The 24407-nt window shown below is 48.9% G+C and overlaps 1 protein-coding gene across 2 annotated transcripts in view; it reads left to right on the forward strand.

The window, feature by feature from the left end:
* The window catches only part of MMS19 (MMS19 homolog, cytosolic iron-sulfur assembly component), an 80242-nt gene that overhangs the window by 18312 nt on the left and 37523 nt on the right, over nucleotides 1-24407 (forward strand). The window contains exons 8-21 of one of the 2 annotated variants that reach the window (XM_069754033.1): nucleotides 172-233; nucleotides 310-396; nucleotides 878-952; nucleotides 5530-5607; nucleotides 6663-6801; nucleotides 6880-7034; nucleotides 7730-7826; nucleotides 8719-8841; nucleotides 13009-13090; nucleotides 13372-13469; nucleotides 14011-14166; nucleotides 14322-14471; nucleotides 22158-22257; nucleotides 22339-22441. In XM_069754033.1, coding sequence (XP_069610134.1) covers nucleotides 172-233; nucleotides 310-396; nucleotides 878-952; nucleotides 5530-5607; nucleotides 6663-6801; nucleotides 6880-7034; nucleotides 7730-7826; nucleotides 8719-8841; nucleotides 13009-13090; nucleotides 13372-13469; nucleotides 14011-14166; nucleotides 14322-14471; nucleotides 22158-22257; nucleotides 22339-22441 — 1505 coding nt within the window. The remainder of the gene's footprint in view (nucleotides 1-171; nucleotides 234-309; nucleotides 397-877; nucleotides 953-5529; nucleotides 5608-6662; nucleotides 6802-6879; nucleotides 7035-7729; nucleotides 7827-8718; nucleotides 8842-13008; nucleotides 13091-13371; nucleotides 13470-14010; nucleotides 14167-14321; nucleotides 14472-22157; nucleotides 22258-22338; nucleotides 22442-24407) is intronic. The other variant, XM_069754034.1, reaches the window with a different exon arrangement.

A 24407-nucleotide genomic window follows, 5' to 3' on the forward strand; every position in this document is an offset into this window, starting at 1 on the left:
CAGCCCCCAACCGTGATGCCCATACGCCATAGCAAAGGCTAATAAGAGCAAGGGGGCATGATATAAATCAAACCCTACTGCAATAAGATGGAGCTCCCCTTTAAATTATTTTTCTTCACCTTTCTTTTTTTTTTTCAATGCATATAAATTATATTGTTTTTCTTTCGCCAGGTCCCTTTGTCGAAGAGTTATTTGAAGTGACGTCCTGTTATTTCCCCATTGATTTCACCCCTGTGAGTTTCTGCTGCTTTATTTTTATATCCGCCTGACTTTTGCAAGCCTGCCATCACATATTTGCTTTTTCTGCAGCCGCCAAATGATCCACATGGGATTACCAGGGAAGACCTGACACTGGGCCTTCGGGCCGTGTTGGCCGCTACGCCTCGTTTTGCAGAGGTCAGTTCTTTAGCCTTGGTATTACTTAGGTAATGAGTTCACATAATATACATTATCTCGGTCCCTTCATTGGGGGACACAGGAGGCCATGGGTGTTTGTCCTAAAGGTGTTTTGGGGAATAGACCTGCACAGACGACACAGTTCTGTGTGTCCCAAGATGACAACCCCTGACCACCTTTAAGGTAGTATGTTTGTTTTTGCATGTACAATAGCAGCATACGTTACTTACATCTCCCCTTTTAGGCAAGGTAGTGTTTTTTTTTTTGGTTTTTTTTTTTGGATGCTCCATTTTGGACTTTGTCCTTTTATAGAGCAGAAGTGCAGCCGTAAGAGCGCACGGGGGTTTTTGCAAAGCAATGTCGCTGACAGGTTTTTCAGAGATCGATTCTGGTTTTGTATAGGATTATGGCTTCCGGCGTGTGTACGTTTTTTTTTGTTTGTTTTTTTAGATTACTTACGTGACGTATTCATATTTTACAGTTTCTGCTTCCACTACTGATTGAGAAAATGGATTCTGACGTGCAGAGTGCTAAACTGGATGCATTGCAAACATTGGTGAGTAAACGGGAGAGGGAAACAGAGATCCAGGCTATAATGCTGCAATTTCCTACATGTGTGAACTGCACAATATACAGCGCACGGGGCTCCAGACTGTGCAATATACCGTGCGCAGGGCTCCATACTGCACAATATACAGTGCACGGGGCTCCAGACTGCTCAATATACCGTGCACGGGGCTCCAGACTGCTCAATATACCGTGCACGGGGCTCCAGACTGCTCAATATACCGTGCACGGGGCTCCAGACTGCTCAATATACCGTGCACGGGGCTCCAGACTGCTCAATATACAGTGCACGGGGCATCAGACTGCTCAATATACCGTGTACGGGGCTCCAGACTGCTTAATATACCGTGCACCGGGCTCCATACTGCTTAATATACAGTGCACTGGGCTCCAGACTGCGCAATATACAGTGCACTGTGCATGGGGCTCCAGACTGCTCAATATACCGTGTACGGGGCTCCAGACTGCTTAATATACCGTGCACCGGGCTCCATACTGCTTAATATACAGTGCACTGGGCTCCAGACTGCGCAATATACAGTGCACTGTGCATGGGGCTCCAGACTGCTCAATATACTGTGCATGGGGCTCCAGACTGCTCAATATACCGTGCACGGGGATCCAGACTGCTTAATATACAGTGCACGGGGCTTCAGACTGCTCAATATACCGTGTACGGGGCTCCAGACTGCTTAATATACCGTGCACGGGGCTTCAGACTGCTCAATATACAGTGCACGGGGCTTCAGACTGCTCAATATACCGTGCACGGGGCTTCAGACTGCTCAATATACAGTGCACGGGGCTTCAGACTGCTCAATATACCGTGTACGGGGCTCCATACTGCTTAATATACAGTGCACTGGGCTCCAGACTGCGCAATATACAGTGCACTGTGCACGGGGCTCCAGACTGCTTAATATACAGTGCACGGGGCTTCAGACTGCTCAATATACAGTGCACGGGGCTTCAGACTTCTCAATATACCATGCATGGGGCTCCAGACTGCTCAACATACCGTGCACGGGGCTCCAGACTGCTTAATATACAGTGCACGGGGCTTCAGACTGCTCAATATACCGTGTACGGGGCTGCAGACTGCGCAATATACAGTGCACGGGGCTCCAGACTGCGCAATATACAGTGCACTGTGCATGGGGCTCCAGACTGCTCAATATACTGTGCATGGGGCTCCAGACTGCTCAATATACCGTGCACGGGGCTCCAGACTGCGCAATGTACAGTGCACGGGGCTCCAGACTGCTCAATATACCGTGCACAGGGCTCCAGACTGCTCAATATACCGTGCACGGGGCTCTGGCCTCTTAATATACCGTGCACGGGGCTCCGGCCTCTTAATATACCGTGCACGGGACTCCAGACTGCTCAATATGCTGTTCACGGGGCTCCAGACTGCTCAATATACTGTTCACGGGGCTCCAGACTGCTCAATATACCGTGCACGGGGCTCCAGACTGCTTAATATACCGTGCACGGGGCTCCAGACTGCTTAATATACAGTGCACGGGGCTCCAGACTGCTCAATATACCGTGCACGGGGCTCCAGACTGCTTAATATACCGTGCACGGGGCTCCAGACTGCTTAATATACAGTGCACGGGGCTTCAGACTGCTCAATATACAGTGCAAGGGGCTTCAGACTGCTCAATATACAGTGCACGGGGCTTCAGACTGCTCAATATACAGTGCACGGGGCTCCAGACTGCTCAATATACAGTGCACGGGGCTCCAGACTGCTTAATATACAGTGCACGGGGCTTCAGACTGCTCAATATACAGTGCACGGGGCTTCAGACTGCTCAATATACAGTGCACGGGGCTCCAGACTGCGCAATGTACAGTGCACGGGGCTCCAGACTGCTCAATATACCGTGCACAGGGCTCCAGACTGCTCAATATACCGTGCACGGGGCTCTGGCCTCTTAATATACCGTGCACGGGGCTCCGGCCTCTTAATATACCGTGCACGGGACTCCAGACTGCTCAATATACTGTTCACGGGGCTCCAGACTGCTCAATATACCGTGCACGGGGCTCCAGACTGCTTAATATACCGTGCACGGGGCTCCAGACTGCTTAATATACAGTGCACGGGGCTCCAGACTGCTTAATATACCGTGCACGGGGCTCCAGACTGCTTAATATACAGTGCACGGGGCTTCAGACTGCTCAATATACAGTGCACGGGGCTTCAGACTGCTCAATATACAGTGCACGGGGCTTCAGACTGCTTAATATACCGTGCACCGGGCTCCATACTGCTTAATATACAGTGCACTGGGCTCCAGACTGCGCAATATACAGTGCACTGTGCATGGGGCTCCAGACTGCTCAATATACTGTGCATGGGGCTCCAGACTGCTCAATATACCGTGCACGGGGCTCCAGACTGCTCAATGTACCGTGCACGGGGCTCCAGACTGCTCAATATATCGTGCACGGGGCTCCAGACTGCTCAACATACCGTGCACGGGGCTCCAGACTGCTCAACATACCGTGCACGGGGCTGCAGACTGCTTAATATACAGTGCACAGGGCTGCAGACTGCTTAATATACCGTGCACGGGGCTTCAGACTGCTCAATATACAGTGCACGGGGCTTCAGACTGCTTAATATACAGTGCACGGGGCTTCAGTCTGCTCAATATACAGTGCACGGGGCTTCAGACTGCTTAATATACAGTGCACGGGGCTTCAGTCTGCTTAATATACAGTGCACTGGGCTCCAGACTGCTTAATATACAGTGCACGGGGCTTCAGACTGCTTAATATACAGTGCACTGGGCTCCAGACTGCTTAATATACAGTGCACGGGGCTTCAGACTGCTTAATATACAGTGCACGGGGCTTCAGACTGCTTAATATACAGTGCACGGGGCTCTAGACTGCTTAATATACTGTGCATGAGGCTCCACACTGCGCAGTGTACCGTGCACGGGGCTCCACACTGCGCAATATACCGTGCACGGGGCTCCACACTGCGCAATATACCGTGCACGGGGCTCCAGACTGCGCAATATACCGTGCACGGGGCTCCAGACTGCTCAACATACCGTGCACGGGGCTGCAGACTGCTTAATATACCGTGCACGGGGCTTCAGACTGCTTAATATACAGTGCACGGGGCTTCAGACTGCTTAATATACAGTGCACGGGGCTTCAGTCTGCTTAATATACAGTGCACGGGGCTTCAGACTGCTTAATATACAGTGCACTGGGCTCCAGACTGCTTAATATACAGTGCACGGGGCTTCAGACTGCTTAATATACAGTGCACGGGGCTGCAGACTGCTTAATATACAGTGCACGGGGCTTCACACTGCTTAATATACAGTGCACGGGGCTCTAGACTGCTTAATATACAGTGCACGAGGCTCCACACTGCGCAGTGTACCGTGCACGGGGCTCCACACTGCGCAATATACCGTGCACGGGGCTCCACACTGCGCAATATACCGTGCACGGGGCTCCAGACTGCTCAACATACCGTGCACGGGGCTGCAGACTGCTCAACATACCGTGCACGGGGCTGCAGACTGCTTAATATACAGTGCACAGGGCTGCAGACTGCTTAATATACAGTGCACGGGCTTCAGACTGCTTAATATACAGTGCACGGGGCTTCAGACTGCTTAATATACAGTGCACGGGGCTCCAGACTGCTCAATATACAGTGCACTGGGCTCCAGACTGCTTAAAATACAGTGCACGGGGCTTCAGTCTGCTTAATATACAGTGCACTGGGCTCCAGACTGCTTAATATACAGTGCACGGGGCTTCAGTCTGCTTAATATACAGTGCACTGGGCTCCAGACTGCTTAATATACAGTGCACGGGGCTTCAGTCTGCTTAATATACAGTGCACTGGGCTCCAGACTGCTTAATATACAGTGCACGGGGCTGCAGACTGCTTAATATACAGTGCACGGGGCTTCAGACTGCTTAATATACAGTGCACGAGGCTCCACACTGCGCAGTGTACCGTGCACGGGGCTCCACACTGCGCAATATACCGTTCACGGGGCTCCACACTGCGCAATATATCGTGCACGGGGCTCCAGACTGCTTAATATACCGTTCACGGGGCTCCACACTGCACAATATACAGCGCGCGGGGCTCCACACTGTGCAATATACCATGGACGGGGCTCCACGCGGAGCGGTATACAGCGGGCGGGGCCCCATGTGGAGCGGTATACAGCGGGCGGGGCTCCACGCGGAGCGATATACAGCGAGCGGGTGGTATACAGTGGGCGGGGCTCCACGCGGAGTGGTATACAGCGGGCGGGGCTCCCCAGGCATATCGCTGCTCTTATTAGTTGTATTTCTTTCTTGTGCCAGTCTTCACTTGTTGTTCTGGCATTCAGTTCACGGAGCAGAAAGCTCTGGATTAAAAGTGATCGATCTCTGAAGGCGATAACTGCAAAAGTTCAATGGCAAAATGGATTAAAAAAAATAAATAGTAGTCGGCAATTCGTGCAATAACGTATCTGTGACCGTATAATCACTCGCGCTATTACCTTCATGAATTTGCTTTGATTACAGTCGGCTGCGTGCGCGGTGTGCGAGCAGAAGGACCTGAAGGAGTTTCTGTCTGGGCTTTGGTCCTCCATCCGTAGAGAGGTTTGTTTTCTTTTTATATAATGTTATTATATAATAACGTTATATAATATATTTATTATAATGTATATATTTATAATTTCTCCTTATCCATGACGTATATTCCTGCTTCACATAGCTGTTTAAAGAAAACCTTTAGATGAATTTCTGAGGATGCGGAAATATTAACAAACAAAGTATTTGGCACTTACAGTTTAAAAAAAATAAAATTAAAAATGAAGCCCAAGTGGATATTAATTTTCTTCTTTTATTTTTATTTTTTTTTCTTTATCGCTTCATTGGGGAACGCAGGTAACTTATTTTTTCTGACCCTTATCATTATATAAATATATATATATTTTCTGCCATAAAGAAATTAAAAATCCCCACATCTCCAGAAATGCTATTATTTTTGTTCTTCCACATTCCCCCCCCCCAAAAAAAAAATGTAATAATACAGAGTAAACAACACATTATATGGACCTCAAAATGGTATCAATAAAAATTACAGCTCAGCATGGGGAGGGGGCTGAAGGCTTTTGTACAGCGTCATCAATTGATAAGTAAAGTTACAGGTGTCAGAAAATGGCGACATAAGACACATTTGATTTTTTTTTTTTTTAAAGTTCAAAATTATTTTTTTAAGCCCCTAAAATTTTAAAAAAGTTCATATAGTTGTAATGGTACTGACCCAAAGAATTGTTTCCAGGTCATTTTCACCGTACAGCAAACACTGTATAAGCAACACCCCCCCCCCCCCCCCAAAAAAAAAAAAAAAAAAAAAAATATTAAATAAATAAATAGTTGAATATCATTTTTCTTTTTTTTTTTTCACCCCACTTGGATTTTTTTTCTTACGGTATTTTTTTTTTTTTCAGTATAGTATATGATAAAATTACTGCTGACATTAAAAACAACAATTCGTCCTGCAAAAAAACAAATAGCAAGCTGTTAATGGGGGGTGGGAGGGGAATATGGATTTTGGAAGAAAGGTAGGGAATTGGCGCAAAAATGAAAATTGTCATGGGGTTAAATGATCCGTGTTATAATGAGGATAACGGTTTGATGTTTTCTCGCAGGTATTTCAGACGGCGAGTGACAAGGTGGAAGCTGCCGGCCTGGCCGCCCTCCATGCTCTGTCCGCCTGTCTGTCCCGCTCCGTCCTAGGTCCGGACTCAGATGACTTATTAGACACTTTCCTCGTTAATATCCTGCAGGGTAAGACCCCCGGACCCTGTGAGCGGTGTAATCTACAGTTACCGTGTATACTAATAATATTACCGTTTTTTTTCTCAGACTGCAAACATCATCTGTGTGAGCCGGATATGAAGCTGGTGTGGCCCAGCGCTAAACTGCTGCAGGCCGCCGCTGCCGCCTCCCCCCGGGCGTGTCTGAAAGTGACCGCTAATGTGCTGCCCCTGCTTCTGGACCAGTATAACCAGCATGCACAGGTATGGGGACCGTTAAAGGGGTTGTCCACTACTTCTACCTTTACTATCCCTTCCCTAGGGTGTTATGAAGCAGCAGTCTGCAGACTTGGTCACCCTGCATGACAGCTCATGTTATCACGCTATGCCGTATGCCTCTTCCATCAGACCGGTGGGGCTCTGGGACCCCCTGACCATCTTGGCAGCATTTTCTTCTGCACAGCAGCGCCCTCTGCAGGCAACAGGGCGCCATCCGAGGGTTACATTGTCGTTCTCTGCACAATGAGAGCCTCGCTGAGAAGAGAAAGTCAGTGAATAACCGCCCTACAGACCCTTATTTTTTAAAGTCTTGGTCGACGGACCCTCCACACATTTGGAAGTGATGCTCTATCCTGAACGTTATCACTCCCTATAGCTGGACAATATTTTATTGGACGTTTAGGGAGATTTATCAGAAGTTGTCGTCTATAGGCAACTTCATTGTCGGGTGATGTCGGAGGGTGTGATGTGGGGGGCACTAGTTAGTAAGCACCCAATCCGGGTCTGGGTGCACATAACTGCAGCAATTTTTTTCTTGCAGGAGAAGGGCTTTTGTTTGGCAGGAATTCTCAGCATATAATGAAGCCCGCAGTGGGTCCTCACCAATCACAGAGATGCCACAGTTTGCTAAGCCCCCCATTAGACGATTGCACTGACCCCCTTATGTGCTTTACTTTCAGAGCAGCCATCGGCGGACGATACTGGAGATGACGCTGGGATTCCTCAAACTGCAGAGCAAGTGGCTTGAAGATGAAGGTACCATGTCCATCCTACAGGGTTAGTTCACAGGAGTGTTCCCTGACTGCAGATCTTCGCTTGGAATGGATGTAGCTTATTATATAGATCTGGAGCGTTCGATGCCGGTGACTCCAAACATGTACAGATGTGACTTTAGATTGTGAGCCCCATAGGGGACAGCGAGGATGATGTCTGTAAAGCTCTGCAGAATTAAAGGAAACCTGTCACCCCAAAATTCGCCTATAAGCTTCGGCCACCGGCATCAGGGGCTTATCTCCAGCGTTCTGTAATGCATTCTGTAATGCTGTAGATAAGCCCCCGATGTATCCTGCAAGATAAGAAAAACAGGTTATATTACACTCACCCAGGGGCGGTCCCGATTCGGTTCAGGTCCGATGGGTGTCGCGTTGCGGTCCGGGGCCTCCCATCTTCATATGATGACGTCCTCTTCTTGTCTTCCTGCTGCGGCTCCGGTGCAGGCGTACTTAATCTGCACTGTTGAGGGCAGAGCAAAGTACTGCAGTGCGCAGGCGTCGGGAAAGGTCTGAGAGGCCCGGCGTCTGGGCACTGCAGTATTTTGCTCTGCCCTCAACAGTGCAGATTAAGTACGCCTGCACCGGAGCCGCGGCAGGAAGACAAGAAGAGGACGTCATCATATGAAGATGGGAGGCCCCGGACCTCTACACCCATCGGACCCTAATCGAACCAGGACCTCCCCTGGGTGAGTATAATATAACGTGTTTTTCTTATCTTGCAGGATACATCGGGGGCTTATCTACAGCGTTACAGAATGCTTTACATAAGCCCCTCATGCCGGTGGGCTCAGCTTATAGGCGAATTTTGGGGGGGCAGATTCCCTTTAATGGAGTCATATAAGCGAATAGGACTAGATATGAAATAAAATGGAACTTTCCTTTTTGTTTTTTTGCAGATGGAAATGGTCTTGCTAGTTTTAAAGACCCATTGTGCAGTATGGTGTTCTCTGCGGTGACTGATCCCAGTGCACATCACCAGGTAGCAGTAAAGGTCCTCACCGTGCTGGGCACACACCAAGGTACCTGTCCTGCAGTCTCATTATATCCATTAGGCTATCTTCAATGTAACGTTAGTGCTGCTACATCCTGGGGTTTATATTGGAGTCCCGCGTCCCTCTCTCCCCGCAAACCATGAATGACCTGACCCCCGGCATACAAGAAAAGCTAGCTTTTTTATCAATGGCTGAGCAGGACTCGCAGGCTTTCTTTTTGTGATGGCCGAGTGAGCAGTACTCGCAAGCTTCTCTGTGATGACGGGGTGAGTAGGACTCACAGGCTTTCTCTGTGACAGCGGGGTGAGCAGGACTTGCAGGCTTTCTCTGTGACAGCGGGGTGAGCAGGACTTGCAGGCTTTCTCTCTGTGACGGCGGGGTGAGCAGGACTTGCAGGCTTTCTCTCTGTGATGACGGGGTGAGCAGGATTCGCAGGCTTTCTCTGTGACGGTGGGGTGAGCAGGACTTGCAGGCTTTCTCTCTGTGACGGCGGGGTGAGCAGGACTCGCAGGCTTTCTCTGTGACGGTGGGGTGAGCAGGACTCGCAGGCTTTCTCTGTGACGGTGGGGTGAGCAGGACTCGCAGACTTTCTCTGTGACGACAGGGTGAGCAGGACTCGCAGGCTTTCTGTGACGGCAGGGTGAGCAGTACTCGCAAGCTTGTCTGTGATGACGGGGTGAGCAGTACTCGCAGGCTTTCTGTGATGGCGGGGTGAGCAGGACTTGCAGGCTTTCTGTGACGGCAGGGTGAGCAGTACTCGCAAACTTCTCTGTGATGACGGGGTGAGCAGGACTTGCAGGCTTTCTCTGTGATGACGGGGTGAGTAGGACTCACAGGCTTTCTCTGTGACAGCGGGGTGAGCAGGACTTGCAGGCTTTCTCTGTGACAGCGGGGTGAGCAGGACTTGCAGGCTTTCTCTCTGTGACGGCGGGGTGAGCAGGACTTGCAGGCTTTCTCTCTGTGATGACGGGGTGAGCAGGATTCGCAGGCTTTCTCTGTGACGGTGGGGTGAGCAGGACTCGCAGGCTTTCTCTGTGACGGTGGGGTGAGCAGGACTCGCAGACTTTCTCTGTGACGACAGGGTGAGCAGGACTTGCAGGCTTTCTGTGACGGCAGGGTGAGCAGTACTCGCAAGCTTGTCTGTGATGACGGGGTGAGCAGGACTTGCAGGCTTTCTGTGACGGCGGGGTGAGCAGTACTCGCAGGCTTTCTGTGATGGCGGGGTGAGCAGGACTTGCAGGCTTTCTGTGACGGCAGGGTGAGCAGTACTCGCAAACTTCTCTGTGATGACGGGGTGAGCAGGACTTGCAGGCTTTCTGTGATCGCGGGGTGAGCAGGACTTGCAGGCTTTCTGTGACGGCAGGGTGAGCAGTACTCGCAAACTTCTCTGTGATGACGGGGTGAGCAGGACTTGCAGGCTTCTCTGTGATGACGGGGTGAGCAGGACTTGCAGGCTTTCTGTGACGGCGGAGTGAGCAGGACTCGCAGGCTTTCTGTGATGGCGGGGTGAGCAGGACTTGTAGGCTTTCTGTGACGGCGGGGTGAGCAGGACTCGCAGGCTTTCTGTGACGGCGGGGTGAGCAGGACTCGCAGGCTTTTTGTGACGGCAGGGTGAACAGGACTCGCAGGCTTTCTGTGATGGCAGGGTGAGCAGGACTCGCAGGCTTTCTCTGTGACGGCAGGGTGAGCAGGACTCGCAGGCTTTCTCTGGGACGACAGGGTGAGCAGGACTCGCAGGCTTTCTCTGTGACGGCAGGGTGAGCAGGACTCGTAGGCTTTCTCTGTGACGACAGGGTGAGCAGGACTCGCAGGCTTTCTGTGACGGCAGGGTGAGCAGGACTCGCAGGCTTTCTCTGTGACGGCAGGGTGAGCAGGACTCGTAGGCTTTCTCTGTGACGACAGGGTGAGCAGGACTCGCAGGCTTTCTGTGACGGCAGGGTGAGCAGTACTTGCAAGCTTCTCTGTGATGACGGGGTGAGTAGGACTCGCAGGCTTTCTCTGTGACAGCGGGGTGAGCAGGACTCGCAGGCTTTCTCTGTGACGGTGGGGTGAGCAGCACTCACAGGCTTTCTCTGTGACAGCGGGGTGAGTAGGACTCGCAGGCTTTCTCTGTGACGGTGGGGTGAGCAGCACTCGCAGGATTTCTCTGTGACGGCAGGGTGAGCAGGACTCGCAGGCTTTCTCTGACGGCAGGGTGAGCAGGACTTGCAGGCTTTCTCTGTGACGGCAGGGTGAGCAGGACTTGCAGGCTTTCTCTGTGATGGCAGGGTGAGCAGGACTCGCAGGCTTTCTCTGTGACGGCAGGGTGAGCAGGACTCGCAGGCTTTCTCTGTGACGACAGGGTGAGCAGGACTCGCAGGCTTTCTCTGTGACGGCAGGGTGAGCAGGACTCGTAGGCTTTCTCTGTGACGACAGGGTGAGCAGGACTCGCAGGCTTTCTGTGACGGCAGGGTGAGCAGTACTTGCAAGCTTCTCTGTGATGACGGGGTGAGTAGGACTCGCAGGCTTTCTCTGTGACAGCGGGGTGAGCAGGACTCGCAGGCTTTCTCTGTGACGGTGGGGTGAGCAGCACTCGCAGGATTTCTCTGTGACGGTGGGGTGAGCAGCACTCGCAGGATTTCTCTGACGGCAGGGTGAGCAGGACTTGCAGGCTTTCTCTGTGACGGCAGGGTGAGCAGGACTTGCAGGCTTTCTCTGTGACGGCAGGACTCGCAGGCTTTCTCTGTGACGGTGGGGTGAGCAGGACTCGCAGGCTTTCTCTGTGACGGTGGGGTGAGCAGGACTCGCAGGCTTTCTCTGTGACGACAGGGTGAGCAGGACTTGCAGGCTTTCTGTGACGGCAGGGTGAGCAGTACTTGCAAGCTTCTCTGTGATGACAGGGTGAGCAGCACTCGCAGGCTTTCCCAGTGACGGGGTGAGCAGGACTCGCAGGCTCTCTCTCTGTAATGGCGTGGTGAGCAGGACTCACAGGCTTGCATCATGTGACGGTGGTGTGAGCAGGACTCGCAGGCTTTCTCTCTGTGACAGTGGGGTGAGCAGGACTCGCAGGCTCTCTCTCTGTGATGGCGTGGTGAGCAGGACTCACAGGCTTGCATCATGTGACGGTGGGGTGAGCAGGACTCGCAGGCTCTATCTCTGTGACAGCGGGGTGAGTAGGACTTGGAGGCTGTCTTTGAGTTGCTTTCTTGATCTTTTTCTTTCCTTTGGGTTTGAACACACCTTGAATCTCTTTCTGTAGACAGATTATGCAACCCTTGGATTTACATCTAGAGTCCTCACACCCGTCCTGATCTCGCCATGGTGCAGATCTCTCTCCCCTTAAGGTACCGTCACACTAAGCGACGCTGCAGCGATACCGACAACGATGTCGATCGCTGCAGCGTCGCTGTTTGGTCGCTGGAGAGCTGTCACACAGACAGCTCTCCAGCGACCAACGATCCCGAAGTCCCCGGGTAACCAGGGTAAACATCGGGTTACTAAGCGCAGGGCCGCGCTTAGTAACCCGATGTTTACCCTGGTTACTGTTGTAAATGTAAAAAAACAAACACTACATACTTACATTCCCAGTGTCTGGTCATGTCCCTCGCCTTCAGCTTTCCGCACTGACTGAGCGCCAGCCGTAAAGCAGAGCGGTGACGTCACCGCTGTGCTGTGCTTTACGGCCGGCCGGCGCTCATAGTCAGCGCGGGAAGCTGAAGGCGAGGGACGTGACCAGACACCGGAATGTAAGTATGTAGTGTTTTTTTTTAGCTTTACAATGGTAACCAGGGTAAACATCGGGTTACTAAGCGCGGCCTTGCGCTTAGTAACCCGATGTTTACCCTGGTTACCAGTGAAGACATCGCTGAATCGCCGTCACACACGCTGATTCAGCGATGTAAGCGGGAGATCCAGCGACAAAATAAAGTGCTGGACTTTCCCCAGTGACCAACGATCTCCCAGCAGGGGCCTGATCGTTGGTCGCTGTCACACATAACGATTTAGTTAACGATATCGTTGCTACGTCACAAAAAGCAACAATATCGTTAACGATATCGTTATGTGTGACGGTACCTTTAACCGGCTTCGGAGATTATCGGGATGGACTATAATGTTATTTCTATTCACGGACATGATAAGAGAGTTGATGATGATTTGTTTTATGTAGCACCGGTGATTGCTCTCTGACATATCTCTGTGCATCTTCCCCCAAAGGTTTCTTGCCGTCTAGTGACATGGATCTGGTTGTCGAGCATTTGACCCGGCTTATCCTAGAAGAAACAGATCCCCAGAGCTGGTATTTCTCTGTCCTTACCATTCCTGTAAGGGATCGGGTGGGATCGTATTATTTCTTGGACAACACTGTGTTCTTATTCCTTATTATGATATATTGGGGGGTCCTGACTTGTAACACAGAGCTGGTGCAAACAGCACAACACCTATATACAGTGTCAGGCCGGCTGTAATCATTACAGTCAGTAAAGGCCTTTAATTGAACGATCTCTCCAGCAGAGATTGCAGCCATGTTCCTGCCTGTTGTGTGATATTTTTTGTCTTCTGTGTTTTTTTTGGTTCCAGCCAGGCTGCCATTGAATCTTCAGGATCATTGGCCAGAGTTCATCCTACCGTGTTCATTAGTCGTATGGTTCCCCCGCTCTGTGCAAGGCTACAGACAGGTAAGGAATGATCGCATGGAGTTTCTCTGAATTCGACGTGATAATTTTTGTGCCGTAAATGAGGGTTGAAGCGGCACCTCTCCCTTCCACATCGAAAGATGAGACGCTGCTGACGTTGCACTGATGGACGGCTGTATTGCATCGCCCATGTTGGTGCAACGTTATTGGAACCTTTCACCTTCTTGCAGATTCCTGGAATTGGAGGTTTTCACACCTCACTTGGTATCCATCAATTAACTTCACTTTGAGGTCAATAAATGATCGGAGTTCGGACCATCTACTTGTATCGAGTCAATAAACCAGTGACCTGGAGCATTGCACTATATGGAAATAAAAGTGTAATGTCAGAAATAGGAATAGAAGTTATGTAAAAAAGGGGCCACATTGCTGCGGCTTCTTTATTTCCACACACTGTCCCCCCACTCCACTCCATCGAACCCGTGCAATGACCAGTCACAAGCCATCGACGATAGCTCCCTATGTTTATCCTCTACACGGTCAAGATATGCGAATTCATTGACATCATTTTTGCTTTTCACAGTGCCCATGGACGGTACGGACACCCCGGGCAGCGTTATACCCCCACACACTTTATGGCAGCGCTGTCTTGAAGCTTTAGCTGCTGTGTCTACGCATCACAGTATAGTTCAAGAGACTGTGCCAATACTACTGGATTACGTCCGTGAGACACAAAGAGGTATCTGCCATTCACATGGAAATACTGACTGTAATACCGCCATCAGCTCTTTCCTGTTAACCCCGTAAATTCTATTCTTTGCACTGTACATTATACTCCTCCATGCTCTCCAGCAATTTCTATTTACTTTTTTTTCCCACCCCCAACTTCTGAAGGAGAAACAAGTGCAGAAGACGTGGTCGCTGTGTGCAAGAGCCTTCACCACGTGGCGGTACTATGCCAAGAAAATGCAGAGTCCCTCTGTTATTATCACCAGAAGGTGATGCCCTGTCTGCTGTCGCTCACCGTGCAAGCTGCAATGCAAGGTAACGTGATGGAGACTGGAGTCCATGTGCGGGGTAGTGTTGTCGGGGTCGTCACGACAATACCCTTCATCCACCAGTCATTCCAAATCAGATTAGGAGCATGTTGGTACCGGATAAGAATGAGTCAGACACAATGCTGGTTCAAACTCATTGCACGCCCGTGTGTAACGTCACAGCAACAACTGAACTTTATTTCCTGATACACAATATTACATGATCTATTGGGGGAAGGTGTGCAGAGGGCGGGGATAGGCGGGGGTTAAGCAATGTATCTAGTATTCAGTCCTTCTGGTTGGTCCTGACGTCATCTGATGAATCTTCCTTTGTCCACATCGCTTTAAGTATCATTTCCAGAGAAATGATACTTGTCCTTCTGGAATGTGTAGCTTGTTCCTTCAGCCGAGTGAAAGTGGGGCAAAGGTGAATACTGGCAGCCATCTTAAATACAGTTAAATTTGGATTTGCAAGCAAAGGGGAAAAACTTATTGTTTCACAGCATAAGAATATATAAAAGTACAAAAGAGTATAAAGACATATATTTTTACCTTGACAATCCCCCCTAAACACTAAGTTTTTCCCTAAAAAGAAAGATCCTTCGAGACTGTCCATGTGATGGGGAAAGGGGAGGTGGATTTCTTCATCCAGACACCTCAGAAGCTCTCCCCTTGTGAGAGGCCTCCAGGCAGCTGAACCCTTCACTAGCTTCACATGGAGTTCTCCCGCTGTCCCTAAACTAAATCTCTTAGACAAAACCCCTTATTCTCAGATGATGCTATCTTCTTGAGGGGGACATACTTAGGGATTTCCCCTGGATCAGTGCCATCGTACTCTGGTGAGTCTACTTCTTGGTTGAGGAAGGTGCCAGTCGGAGTTGCCTCAGTGATAACCTTTTTATACAGGGGAATAACACAACAGAGGATTATTGATCCAACTACAAGAAGGGCAATCAGTACCAGACAAGCTTGCTGAAGGAATCCTTTGAGCCCATCCAACCAGCCGGAAAAGAAAATGTGTCTACTCCTGCATTAGTTTTTAATTCTGCTGCTAACCCATTTATCTTCTTAAGGGCTATCATGGTCTTTCCATTTACCCCAGAGTTCTGAGGGATATAGGTACAACATTCCTCTCCCACCATCCCACAGACTCCTCCTTTCTCAGCTAAGATCATATCAAGGGCTAGTCGGTTTTGGAGGGTCATTCTAGTGTTAGGGCCCAATTCCTCAACTATACCTTGGAAAGCATCACAGATAAAATTGACAAACCTTTGTTCACTGTAATATATGTAATTGATCCAATCAACATTTTTATTAATCTGCACCTGTGGGATTAAAGAAACAAAGCTAGCATAGATCTGGTTCTGGGCTTTAAATTGGTCAGGCACCCCCCTTGGCACTCCAATGCCATCGACATATACCAATGGATCTTCTTCATAACTCATGTGGAGCTGATCAAGGCTTCTCCTCTTTCTGGTATATTCATCAGGTGTCTCCGGATCCCAAGGTAAAATCTTGAACTGCACAGCTAGTTTAACAAGGGTGCATTGACCTGTCCAGGCATTAGGCAACCTAGGATGGAGCTTACCATCTCCACATAACCAATAAATGTCGTACATATACTGTGTATGATTAGCTAGCAAGTCAGTATCCAAGGAACTGTTGTCTTTGCAGAAACCTGTCTCGAAGACCCCTACTGGTGTACCTGTAGTGTCGTGGGAATTATAGCAGGTATAATTATCAGCTAACACCGTTATCCCTCCTGGGACCTTTAGTTTAGGTGCTTCATGAATTAGTGGGACATAATCTGAGCAATCAGTGGGCTTTAGACCCTTCAACAGATTCATAACACAGGCAGTGGTATTGTCATCAGGAAAAGACAATGCATGTGTGTATAGATATATATTCGCTGCAGCACAAGCAATACATCCTACAGAGATATTCTGGACTCTTACATTGTATCTTACCCATTCTAACCATACATTTTTCCTTGGGGCTGTTTGTGTTTCTATGGAGAAGACTTCTTGCCAACTAAGACCTGGAATGGGGATTACTTCGTTAACTATATTTTGCAAACGTTCACCTGGGCCTGTTTTAGCTGTACTGGTAACGGGGGCCTTGGTTGGTCTGAAGCTAATATCCTGGAGCTGTATATGGCCTAAATTCCCATAGTATCCACTATTAAACACATTATGACAATATCTTCCCAGCACAATTGTTATCTCTGGTAGCACATATACAATACTGGTTAATTCCCTCTACCACCCGCTGAGTCTCGGGGCACTTGACTACATCGCAGAAATCAAATCTCCAGATATTTACCGGGGCCGTTAGGTTTACCCAGGGAATAGTGGCACCGGAATTCTTATTTATAATAGGGGCCGAGGAGGTAGGGGCGAGGATGGCCCCCAGCCTCAGGACCAAAAACAACAGCAACATTTTCCTTCGATCACCACTGTGACTAAGCGCTGGTTCGGTCTCTTTTGCAGTGTGAAGCGTAGATCCAGGTGCTCTTTCCTTCAAGTTTTACTGACATAGCTTTTCACGACCATAAAACCACCAGGCTTCAAATTGTGACAAATATCGGTTTCTGCTGAATCTGGAAGGGAAAAAGAAACTAAAACATGGGTGTTAGCAACATTTTTTACTAAGCTGAATAACATATTGAACAGCACGGTCAGTTTCTTCTGACAACTACTGAGACTGGAAATTTGCAACTGAGAACCTAGCACCAAACAATATCTCCTATGGAGACAGGCCATATTTTGCAATAGGGGTAGTACGAATATATAAGAGCCCTGGCCATGGAGCCGTAGTCTCCTGCATCATTTTGGTCAATTGTCCCTTCAGCATGCCGTTCAGCCTCTTAACTTTCCCACTGGATTGTGGAGAGTATGGAGGGCTACAGTGGATCCAAGCATTGTCAGAACCTCCTGATACACGAGAAGAAAAGTCCGGGCCTTGGTCACTTTCAACAACTTCTGGAACACCATATCTGCATATAACTTCCATCACCAGTTTCTTTGCTGTGGTCTTTGCAGTCACGTTGGTAACGGGGAATGCTTCTGGCCAATTGGAGAACATATCGACAACCACCAGACAATATTCATACCTTCAGACTTAGGCAACGTGATGAGGTCCACCTGGAGCCTTTGGAAAGGATAGTCGGGCTTAGCAAGGTGCTTCGGGGTTACACGTTGAAGTTGACCGGGATTGCAGGTCTGACAGATACCTCGATGTGTGGGCCCATGCGCCCACGTGGCAATAGCAGGGTACATCCGCTTAGGGAGACACACAAGTTGGTCCTTTTTCCAGAGACCATTGTCCATACGTGCTCCATCAGCTTTCCACTGCTTCACTTCCTCCTTTGGAGACATTCTCTGCATCATCATTAAGCGGTCTTGCGGGGTCCGGCAGAAAACCTCAGTCTGTCGTGGATCATCAGGTTCCTGTAGAGTCAGTGTTTCTTGTAACTGTTTACGCTGAGAGCGTGTGGTCACCATAGCTGGTATGGTCTGTTCAACGGGTAGAAGAGCAGCAGCTTTTGCTTGCATATCTGCAAAGGCGTTACCAACAGTCTGTTTACTGTTCCTAGGACCATGCTCCTTAACTTTGATAATGGCCACCTGGGTAGGTAATTCGATTGAGTCCATGAGGGCTTTAACAGCTTCAGCATTCTTCACTGAGTCCCGGCAGTAGTAACAAATCCTCGATTGGTCCATAGAGCTCCGAAATCATGAGCAATACCAAATGCATACTGTGAGTCCGTGTATATATTAGCCCGTCTGTCTTTGACCAGGACACATGCAGTAGACAGATCCTGACGTTCTGCTTCTTGTGCTGACAGGGAGGGAGGGAGTGAGTGCAGCTCCGTGCACTACAGTGTCTTCCATAGTAACAGCGTATCCTGTGTGGAGTCTGCCAAAATCATCACCATATCTTGAACAGTCTTTCAGGGCCTTGTAAAGAAATTGCATTATGCGGGATGCGTCCGGTATCCACTGACAACAATAAATACATAGTCCAAGAAAACGTTGGAGTTCAGTCTCATCCTTTGCAGCTGACGGCTATTTTTCTTTCTTCTGTGAGGTGTCTGGCACCCTGAAGGAGACAGTGACCCAAAAATATCACTTGACCAAGGCAGAACCGGAGTTTCAAGGCCGAAACCCGACAGTTCAGATCTGCCAGATACTTGTGAAAACTAACAGTGGCAACAATGGCTTCCTGCTCTGTCTGTGCACACAACAAAAAACAAAAAAATTACCCACATACTGAAGTAACGTGACATAGGCATATTCTAACTGACAGGGTTAGAGACACTATCCCCCCTATTTTTTTTTTTTTTTTTTACAGGCATTATTGGTGGTGGATCTGGGCCTATCAGGGCCATCATAACCGTGGAAAGGGCATGTAAGATAAACATCTCATTATACTCATCTACATAGGGGTTATATAACATAAATACCATCTGACCATCATCTTGGCTCACCAACTCTCTAGGTCTGCTCAGGTGCACTTATACATCCATCATATTGTCTTTGTCTGTATAATGGGAAAGGTTTGTTCTCAGGGTCAGCCAATTATTTTAGCGTAGCTAGCTAGTCAGAGGGCTTTCAGGGATAATACTCCTGTATCTGTCTTACACTACCTGATGTGGTTGGTTCTCTGGTGGTGGGGGTGACTAGATGACCGGTTGGGGGTGACATGACATGCTGGTCTACAGCTCCTTCCCAAAAGGATTACTGTCAGCTTACTCCCAAAGTTAATGTCCCCACTACCCACAATCCTGTGTCAGCTTCTTATTTCACTACATGTGATCTTATCTGGACAGGAATCAGTGTAATTCACTTAGATTGGGTTGCAGCACAGATCATACAAGTATTTCTCCAGTCTGGGTTTGTCTGACCGCAATATTTACAAATCCATCTGTCCTGTCTTGGTCTGAGAATTAACATGGCGAGAGAGATTTCCAGACACAGGGTTAAAATGAATATTGGAGCGTAAGACTGAATTTGTGTAAGGGAGGGGGAGCTGGAGCTGAAGTCTTCTGCTTCTTGGGCCACTGATAAGGAAGCGAGCTGCGAGTTGTGTCCTTGAAGCTGCGAGGGGAGGGGGACTAGAGACCGAGTGAGGATCGCTGCAGCTGCTGATACAGACTGGGTTAAGTTCTTCTGGAAACTTTGGCCCCCCTTTCTCTGGCCCGCAGCACAAAGAGGAGAAATCAGAAAAACAATTCGCGCAGGGGTTCACCCCTCCCATCGGCTTTAAACACAGAAATAAGAATTTACAGCATTCCTCAACACAAAATAAAACAATAACGCAGCTATTTGACTCCCCCCTCCCATGGGGTGTTTTGGAAAACCACAGTGACGGAATACAGCAATTCTCAGACTCAATTGATTTCTACAAAACCTTCACACAACTCATTTGCCAGAACACCCTAGAAAAACTAATAATTGAGGTATTTTATAGCCAAACACGGGCTCTGCATCCTTTCATCTTTCCTCTCCATCAACCTTTTTGCTCGTTCTTTAAACCTCGCGCAACTCGCAGATGAGCTTGCACTTGTTCTAGCAGTCCTTCATCTTTCAACATTCTTGACTGCCTTCTTGCCCTCCCGTGACTCTACTATTGTCTTGACTTCCACAGCATCCTCATCTAACCTGTGGGGCACGGACTTCTTCTTTAAGAGACGTAACATGACTCACAGAATACTATGCCCTTCTGCAGTAGGCCGCTGACAGCGACAGCAACACTTGTGTCCTAACACGGAGCCTCGCGCTCCACGTGTTATGAATAAAGAGCCTCGCGCTCAATATTTTTCCCTAACCTGAACACCAGTGATTACAGTCTGCCCTGTCACGATATTCTAAACGTTGGGAGGCTGTCTCCTAGTGAGACCCCTCCACTGTGTTTCTGGTGGTCCCCCTCTTGGGACGTCTTAATTACCGATATGTGCAAGTGTGTGCAAGTGTTTCTGGTGGTCCCCCTCTTGGGACGTCTTAATTACCGATATGTGCAAGTGTGTGCAAGTGTTTCTGGTGGTCCCCCTCTTGGGACGTCTTAATTACCGATATGTGCAAGTGTGTGCAAGTGTTTCTGGTGGTCCCCCTCTTGGGACGTCTTAATTACCAATGTATGTGCGTGCAATATCACAGAGGCTACGTCTCCTATCCCAATCCACAAACTTCTCAATCTTTCACTCTATCACTACTAGGCAACAGTCACGGGTAGGGTGGTTGAATGGAGTACAATGACCGGTGGAGGAGGTGTGGTGTACACGAGGACGTGCAGAGTGCGACGTCTCTCAGTTGCTGGTTCGAAGCGTGGCACGGGATCGCGCTCGGTCTCACCACTCGACCGGTCACTCCCCAGACCCAAGGAGACCACAGACAAACCAATAATGGCTGAAACACTGGCAAGTGTGACACATACATAGTATGTGTTCTCCACTTACCGTGTTTGGAGGGTGATCAGTCCTCGAGGTCAGCCACTACGGGTATCGTCCACGGACGTCCAGGCATGGGTCCTGGGGGTCTCGGATCGCGGGCCACGCCCCACGTTGGTTGCGCCAAATTGTCGGGGTCGTCACGACAATACCCTTCATCCACCAGTCATTCCAAATCGGATTAGGAGCATGTTGGTACCGGATAAGAATGAGTCAGACACAATGCTGGTTCAAACTCATTGCACGCTCGTGTGTAACGTCACAGCAACAACTGAACTTTATTTCCTGATACACAATATTACATGATCTATTGGGGGAAGGTGTGCAGAGGGCGGGGTTAGGCGGGAGTTAAGCAATGTATCTAGTATTCAGTCCTTCTGGTTGGTCCTGACGTCATCTGATGAATCTTCCTTTGTCCACATCTTGTCCACATCGCTTTAAGTATCATTTCCAAATTGTCGGGGTCGTCACGACAATACCCTTCATCCACCAGTCATTCCAAATCAGATTAGGAGCATGTTGGTACCGGATAAGAATGAGTCAGACACAATGCTGGTTCAAACTCATTGCACGCTCGTGTGTAACGTCACAGCAACAACTGAACTTTATTTCCTGATACACAATATTACATGATCTATTGGGGGAAGGTGTGCAGAGGGCGGGGTTAGGCGGGAGTTAAGCAATGTATCTAGTATTCAGTCCTTCTGGTTGGTCCTGACGTCATCTGATGAATCTTCCTTTGTCCACATCTTGTCCACATCGCTTTAAGTATCATTTCCAGAGAAATGATACTTGTCCTTCTGGAATGTGTAGCTTGTTCCTTCAGCCGAGTGAAAGTGGGGCAAAGGTGAATACTGGCAGCCATCTTAAATACAGTTAAATTTGGATTTGCAAGCAAAGGGGAAAAACTTATTGGTTTCACAGCATAAGAATATATAAAAGTACAAAAGAGTATAAAGACATATATTTTTACCTTGACAGTGTTATGGTGTCCATCGGGCCTCATCAGTGGACAGGTGCCCTAATCACCTTTTGGCTCTTGGCATCTGCGATTACCTGGCCTGGTGTGATGCCAACGTTGCGATGAGACGCACGTGGGCTGGTTAATCAATGGAAGAGCCGCTGATGTCGGCAGGTTGGAGGCAGTTCTCAAGGCTCCCATCCACTGATGAAGCCAATGGAATAGATTTGTGCCAACTCCAATAACTCTCGTAAGAAATGAAAATGTATCGTGTTCTCTCTCAGACAGGGGGCACGCAGCAGATCTTCACGTCCTCCTCAACGACAGCGTCCTCACAGCTATGGCGTCATTAATCATTGCATCCAGCACACGGCTCAGTCCTGAGTGAGTAGTCGTATAATATAATGGCGGTCGTGGCCCTCCGTAGGACCGATATGTCACTCGCCTTCTCTTCTGCACTCGCAGGTTATCGTCTTCGAGTGCAGCTCAGATTGTGAACCTGTTCCTGGACGGAGATGTTTCCATTCTTAGTGAAAATAGCCTCACCTCGAAGTTCCTTCCTTTCCAGGTAATGAGGTTGGATTTTTTGTTTTTTTTGTTTTATGAAATACTGAGGTTTTATTTAATGCGTCTCTGGAATCGGCTGTATGTAATTGTACATTTTGCAGCAGCTTCTTAGCAGCGAGCCACAGTACGAGCATGCAGCAAATCTCAGCGGGGCCGAACCGAGGACATTTCTGTCTACATGTGTTATCAACATCTCATTACTCGGCATCTTCCATCAACTACATCTCGAAGGCCAATGATTTGTGCTTCATAGATGGACATTCACATCAATAATTGCAGTAGATTATACTCCAGCCATCCATATACACCTGTCTGGTTTTGTCCCTCTACTCATTCACCCACTTCCCCACCTAAATTCAGAATAGTGTACCCAAATTGGACATTTCCCTTTCTCTGAAAAAAAGTGTCGGGACCTTTTTACATTAAAGATTGCGCAGTTTGGTCTGACGAAGGGGAATATTGGGAAGGACTGGACAGCGGTCACCTGAATATGTACTAATAGGTGGGGGGATTAGTAACATAGTAACATAGTAACATTATTCCATATTCTGCTATTACACGTAAAACAATATAAACTTTTAATAATGGCTGTTCCATTAGGAAATCTGCAGTCACCATTTGATTGGTTCTCTCTGTTGCCACACTATCAGATCCTTGTTCAAGGGTGCAGTCAGTCGGCGATCGTCGTACGTGTTATCTGGCTACCTTACTGCGCCCTAAAGGATGTGTGTTTTATGTTGATAGTAAAATGAATTGTCTTTTTCTCCCCTCACCCATGACCGCACCAGAGCGAGAGTAGGTTTCACCCCCAATCACTAGACAAGAAGCCAAGAGCAAAAAATTAAAAGGGCCATTCCTCCTTCAATGTGGTTTCCTGTCCTCTGGTTGTAGGACCCTTGAGCAGACGGCTGGAGCAGCCAGGAATGATGGAACACTATGGTGTCTTCTGTAGCAACCTAAAGTAAAAAGGCAGAGTGAGTACAGAGGCCCAGTTGGGTGCTGAAACGCTAACATCAGTCTTGGAGAATCTACATTTAATGCTTTAGTACCTATCTAGGCTTAGTGATCTTGCCTGGCGTTGAGCCTCGCTGCCTGGCGTTGAGCCTCGCTGCCTGGCGTTGAGCCTCGCTGCCTGGCGTTGAGCCTCGCTGCCTGGCGTTGAGCCTCGCTGCCTGGCGTTTCTCATTTAGATGCTGTGGCTTAGTTGGTGAAAGAGCCTGTCTTGTCAGCACCTCCTTTGTTCACATCTCAGTAGTGCATGGCCTCATGTCTTGTTTGTAGGGCCAGCCTACTCAAGTCTCCAGGACTAAATTAAGGTCCCAGGGGGTCCTACGGGAGTTCGATCCAGGGGCGCAGCGTGGCAGATCGACCCTTGAACAGGAGATCAAGCCTGTCTGGGGGCCTCCATAAGGCGTCTGCGAGAAGGTTGACGACTTCGTCGAATCAAGACCTCCTGGGCCAGTCCGGTGCTGAAAGAGTGATCTGCACCCCCTGAGACAGGGTGTGAGAACGGTGAACAGACTTTCCTGGGCCTGATAAAAGGACCGAACCATGATGAGAATTTCGTCAAGGTACAGGAAGAACACTGGACCTCTGATCCGTAGAAAGGGCATTACCACTGCCACGATTCCTGTGAAGACCCTGGGAGCGGTTGTGAGCCCGAAAGACAGGACGACCAACTGAAAATGGTCATGCCCGCCACAAAATGCAGGAGTCTCTGTTGCCCTGAGAAAATAAGGACATGGAGAAAGGCATCCATGGAGAACAGTAACTCCTGCAGTTCCAAGGAAGCATTTACTGAACGAATGGACTCCATCCTGCAATGACACAGACGGACTCCTTTTGTTCAGCAAACTTAGATCCAGGACGGGTCATGCAGAGGATAAACTGCCAGGACTGTTCCTGGGAGATCTATGCTGCACGTTACGTGAGTGCCTGGAGGAGGAGAAAACCCTTTTCCTATCCTG

The sequence above is a fragment of the Ranitomeya imitator genome, chromosome 2, assembly GCF_032444005.1.
Source record: "Ranitomeya imitator isolate aRanImi1 chromosome 2, aRanImi1.pri, whole genome shotgun sequence".
Classification (NCBI taxonomy): Eukaryota; Metazoa; Chordata; class Amphibia; order Anura; family Dendrobatidae; genus Ranitomeya; species Ranitomeya imitator.